Below are 5293 nucleotides of genomic sequence, written 5' to 3' on the forward strand. Positions count from 1 at the left end.
GGGGAGGCGAGGAGGGGCCGCCCGCGGGATGCGGGCTCGGGGGCGGGAGTGGGAGTGGGCGCCCGTGGGCTCCGCCGGCTCCAGGCTGGGCTCGGACCGGGAAAGTACGTGTTGGAGGAGAGGGGAGCCGCGGGTGGAGCGGGGACACGCCGCCCTGCCACGCGTCCGTGGGGCTCAGGAACGCGTGAGTGTGTGTGTGTGTGTGCATCTGCGTGCATGCATAGGTGTGGGCATGGATGTGGGCATGGATGTGCATGTGTGCATGCATGCGTGGGTGTGTATGCGTGTGTGCACGGGTCTGTGCACAGCTACAGAGCAGGAGTGTTGCCCTGTGAGCGGCGGGGGGGTATCAGCAGGACCGGGTGCCGGTGCAGAGGACAGGCAGGAGCACAGACAGACAGACAGACAGACAGACACTGGGTGCAGGGAGGGAGCAGACCCCGGTGCAGAGCGAGGGGTGATGCTGCGAGCACAGCAACTTTCTTGCACCAAAGTGTGACGGGAGCCGGCTGGAGCCACCTGCTTCATGGGGGAGTGATTCGGGTGACCCAGGGGTTGCACATCTGGAAGCAGGGAGACCCCAGGAAGCCGCTGGGTCCATCTGCATCTCCCCCAGATGAGCCCAGACAACTGGGCGCTGCGTGGGCCCCCACGCCTGGCAGGGACAGGACGGCAGCGGGGTTGATCGATGCCTTACCACGGAGGCCACGCAAATGGCAAATCCCTTCATTGCGAAGGCTGCTGGTGGAGCTGGAGATGGCTGCGCCGCTCTACCCCGGGACTCTCTTAGAGAGTTAATGGAGTTTATTACTTTAACGTTATTTCTTCTCTCTTTCTGAAGAGCATCTTCTCAGCAGTGCTGCTTTGCGAATGAGGAGCCAGCCCCCGGCAGGGGTAGGGTGTCAGCACCGGCTTTGTTTGCCCGGCGGTGGGAAAGGAAGCCCCCAGCACCCCCCCGGCTCACCTACCAGCCTCTCCACTAACAGAGGACGAGAGGGAGAAGGTGGATAAGGGGAGGTGGCTTCTCTGAGCTGAGCTCTGAGGGACAATAGCAGCAGGATTTCATTAGCCTGCCTCTTAAGGCAGTGAAGTCTCCATCCCCTCCCACACTCCCTCCCCAGTCCGACCCTGTCTGGTGCAGGGCTGGTGGGATCTCAGCCTTCATCTGGAGCTTCCCCAAAAGCCGTAAGTCCTTCCTGGGTTGGAAAATCAGTTTTCCCTCTGGCTGTTTTACTGTCACTCCATCAGTCCCTCTGCGCGGCTGGTAGAGTTGGACCTGGGATCAATTTTGGGGGTTGGCTTTGGGGCTGTGTCCTGCTCTGCTTCAGGAGAAGGGAGAGGGGACAGCCCTGCTGGCACCCCCCTGATGGTGGAGTGAGAGGGCCAAGGCGGGCTGGGGAGCTGCCAGGGTTGTTTGTGGATGGGAAATGAGGCAAGGAGTGCTTGGGAACCCTGGAGGGAGGTTAGGGGGAGATTTTGGGTGGTTTCCCAAAGGAAAGGCTGTGGCTAGGGCAGGATGGGTGCAAGGATGCAGAGCTGCATCAGCAGCATCCTGACACCCTGACACCAATAAGGAGAGGGGCAGAGGGAGCAGGGGCAGCAGAGGGATTGGGAAAGCATCTCTCAAACCTCCCCATTTCTCTGCAGCCATGAATCCTTACGTCAACTGCTCCGGCCCCAAGTTCCCCCTGCCCCAGCAAGACTTTCTTGTGGAGCCCATCAGCCCTGATCTCTGCAACAGAACTCACTCAGAGACCTTCTTCGACCCCAAGGATGCCAACCTGACAGAGGAGCAGCTGCGGGATAAGTACTTGGGACCTCGACGGTCCAACTTCTTTGTCCCTGTCTGTGTCATCTACCTGCTGATCTTTGTGGTGGGGGCTGTGGGCAACATGCTCACCTGCATCGTCATCCTCCGGCACCGGTTCATGAGGACGCCCACCAACTACTACCTGTTCAGCCTGGCTGTGTCTGACCTGCTGGTGCTGCTGCTGGGGATGCCGCTGGAGCTGTACGACATGTGGAGCAACTACCCCTTCCTGCTGGGTGCCAGCGGCTGCTATTTCAAGACACTGCTCTTCGAGGCTGTCTGCTTTGCCTCCATCCTCAACGTCACAGCCCTGAGCGTGGAACGCTACATTGCCGTGGTGCACCCGCTCAAGGCCAAGTACGTGGTGACCAGGAACCATGCCAAGAGGGTCATCGTCACCATCTGGGTCTTGTCAGTTGTCTGCTCCATCCCCAACACCAGCCTCCATGGGCTGCAGCCTCTCTATGTGCCCGGCCGAGGATGGGTGCCTGATTCAGAGATCTGCACCCTGGTGAAGCCACGCTTGACCTACAACCTCATCATCCAGATCACCACTGTTGTCTTCTTCTTCCTGCCCATGGGGACCATCACCATCCTCTACCTGCTCATCGGCCTGCAGCTCAAGAAAGAAAAGATGCTGGAGGCCTTGGGAGCCAAGTCCAGCAGCGACCGTGACTGCCACAACCCCCGGGGGCAGAAGAAAGTCAAGAGGAGGCAGGTCACAAAGATGCTGTGTGAGTCCAATGCTGGGAAGTCGGATGCTGGGGATGGGCGGAGCCAGGGGCTATCTCCCAAGGCTGTGTTGGGAGGGTGCTGGTGGGAAACTGAGGCACGGCCAGTCCAGAGCACTGAGGCTGGGTCATCCTGGAGGAAGGCTGCAGGGCTCACTCATGGGGTGTCGGGCCAAAGGCAGATCTGGTGGCTCTGGTCCAGTGGTGGGGATTGCTCATGCCAGCTCCCTCCCAGACATGAGATCTCCCCTCCTCCAGGAAAGTGCTGGGTGAGAAAGGGAAAGGAGCTGGGATGGGATGGGGGAACCTGTCCCCTGTCCCCCAACCCAGACCTCATGTGCTATTGGTGGCGGTGGAATTTCCCAAAGATAGACCAGTTTCTACCCCGCCCTGCAACCGCTGTGACTGTCCTGGGGCAGTGATGTACTGACCCAAGGCTTGACTGGAGCATCCCTCTGTCCCACTGCTCTGCACCCTTGCCCCCCTCCCCAGCCCCAGCCCCAGCCCTGCAGCCTCTGGCCCCCTTCCTGGCAGCAGGAGCTGGTTGCCCCTGGGTAGCCATCTCTCCCCGGCACGCTGACCTCCATGTGCTCCCAGCCCCGTGACTGCACAGCGATGGCGGATTGCCCAGCCTAGTCCATTGGCAGGGCCAGGGCTGCTTCCCCGCCACATCCCAGACAAGTGGTAACTCCACTTCTCCTGGCACCAGAGCTGGGAGGGGGACAAGGGGGGACCCGTCCCTGCGTGCCACAGAGATGCAGCATGTCACAGGTATGGCAAGGCTGGGGACCCCAGGACCACCTATACATCACCCCCCTTCCTTTCCATCAGCAGAGCTGGATTATAAAAAAACCCACAAACCAGAGCACAGGGAGAGGGTGCAAATAGCTCTTACTCCTTGGACTTTGCCGGCAAAGGTGGCGGGGTGCCCAGAGCCTGGATGCCCACGGGGGCATCCCCCAGCCGTGCTGTGTGGCTGATGTGTGGCCCCCAGCCACCTGCCGATGGGGAGCAGAGACGCGTGGTGCAGCAGTACCTGGAGCAGCCCTGGCAGGAGATGGAGGGAGGAAGATCCTGTCCAGACCTCCAGCCCCTCCTTGGCAAGTCAAAAAGGCACTGGGGGGGCCCTTCCCCTCTCTCCTGTGCTTTTTTGGCCATTCTTTGCTATGGCTAAAGCCAAAATGGCAGTGCTTGGCCAGGGACTGGAGGTCCCCGAGGGGGTGAGCCCTATCCCCCCAGTAACACCAACTCCTCGGCTCCCCACAGTTGTGCTGGTGGTGGTGTTCGGGATCTGCTGGGCCCCCTTCCACACTGACCGCCTCGTCTGGAGCTTCATCTCCACCTGGACCAGCCACATGCTCCACATGTTCCAGTACGTCCACATCATCTCAGGCGTCTTCTTCTACCTGAGCTCAGCTGCCAACCCCATCCTCTACAACCTGATGTCCACCCGCTTCCGGGAGATGTTCAAGGAGGTGATGTGCCACCCTGGCCACAGCCCGCTGTGGTCACGGAAATACTCACCCAGCGTCACCCACGCCACCACCCGCAGCACCGAGTGCGAGCCCATGCCCAGTGCCAATGGGCTGCCCTTCTCCTATGCCGAGGAGTATGAGCTGGAGGAGGTGGAGGCGGGCCAGACCACCACCCACGCAACATCCCTCTGCTGAAGAGTGGGAAGATACAGGGGGACTGGGACCAGCTTTTCTCACCACCAGCATCCATCTGACCGTGGCACCCATCCCATGATGGGGAGTGGGGCAGGAGCGATGGAGGGGTCCCCACCTGTCTGTGCTGTCCTGCTGGGATGCAAAGGCTGGTTTTCTCAGCAGTGCTGCTCCAGGGACACGGTGGTGGTGGCCGTGCTGTCCCCTGGATGCATTGCACCCACTGTGTTCAGCATCAGGACTGGCCAAGGCTAGGGCATCCCTCATGGTGCGAGGATGGCTGGCTTCTATGTCAGGGATGTGCCAGCAATCCCCCAAAACATCCCATCCCTCCCGGCCCAGTAGGATGAATCCATGGGTGTGGGTGTTGAGTGTGTGAGGCACCCCAGGCTGTTTTGGGACTCCATGCTGGATGGGTGCCCTGAGAGGTGCTTGCACCCAGGCTGAGACCCACGGGGGTGGGAGAGGTTTGCACAGGATGGTGTGGGGAATAAAGGGTCTGTGGGTGCCTTCTCCCTCAAGATCTCCCCAGGGCCCTCTGGCACCAACACGCCCCTGATTTTCTTGCACTTCCCTTCGGTGGTGCCAGCCGGTGTCCGACTGCAGAATGCCGGTACAGATCCTTGCTCCCAGACTTCCTCCCACCGCAGTCCCCCCAAGAGCAAGGGAAGGAGCATGGCTGCTCCCTCCAGAGCTGGAGCCTGCAGGGGAAAATACAGGACAACACGAGCCCCAGGCTGTCTGTAGTGCCGAGGCACAGCTCTGCGCCTTCCCTGTGCCCCACAAACACACCCTACTCTCCCCCCTCCAACCCATCTGGTGCGTGCCACCCTCCTCTTCCTCAACCTGCTGTGGCCCCCTGCAGCCCTGGGGAATGCGGGAAGCCCTCCTCCATCCCTGCCCTGCATGGGCCAAGCCTCACTGAGAATTAAAAAAAGCCGTTGGACTGATTTGTGCCCCGGTTGCATCCCCCAGGACCCAGCTCTGTTCCCAGCACAGGACTGAACATGGGCCACCCTTCTGGGGGGTGATGGGCAGGCCATGTGCCAGGGTGATGGGCACCAGGGGTGTCCCACCGGCTCTGC

General features: G+C 60.9%; 1 protein-coding gene across 1 annotated transcript; it reads left to right on the plus strand.

Annotated features, from left to right (window-relative positions):
- The first annotated feature begins 1649 nt into the window (after positions 1–1649).
- Positions 1650–4211, plus strand: NMUR1 (neuromedin U receptor 1). Its single transcript, XM_010573025.1, has 2 exons — positions 1650–2544; positions 3808–4211. The coding sequence occupies exons 1-2, from the start codon at positions 1650–1652 to the stop codon at positions 4209–4211; spliced, it is 1299 nt and encodes a 432-aa protein (XP_010571327.1).
- Positions 4212–5293: the final 1082 nt, after the last annotated feature.

This window comes from Haliaeetus leucocephalus, unplaced genomic scaffold (assembly GCF_000737465.1).
Source record: "Haliaeetus leucocephalus isolate CR32 unplaced genomic scaffold, Haliaeetus_leucocephalus-4.0 Scaffold362, whole genome shotgun sequence".
In the NCBI taxonomy this organism is placed as follows: domain Eukaryota; kingdom Metazoa; phylum Chordata; class Aves; order Accipitriformes; family Accipitridae; genus Haliaeetus; species Haliaeetus leucocephalus.

Bases quoted from the DNA above. Each gene is read 5' to 3' on its own strand.
- NMUR1 (XM_010573025.1), top strand. From the start codon at position 1,650: ATGAATCCTTACGTCAACTGCTCCGGCCCCAAGTTCCCCCTGCCCCAG. The intron at 2,545-3,807 runs GTGAGTCCAATG...GGCTCCCCACAG, and splicing joins GCAGGTCACAAAGATGCTGT to TTGTGCTGGTGGTGGTGTTC.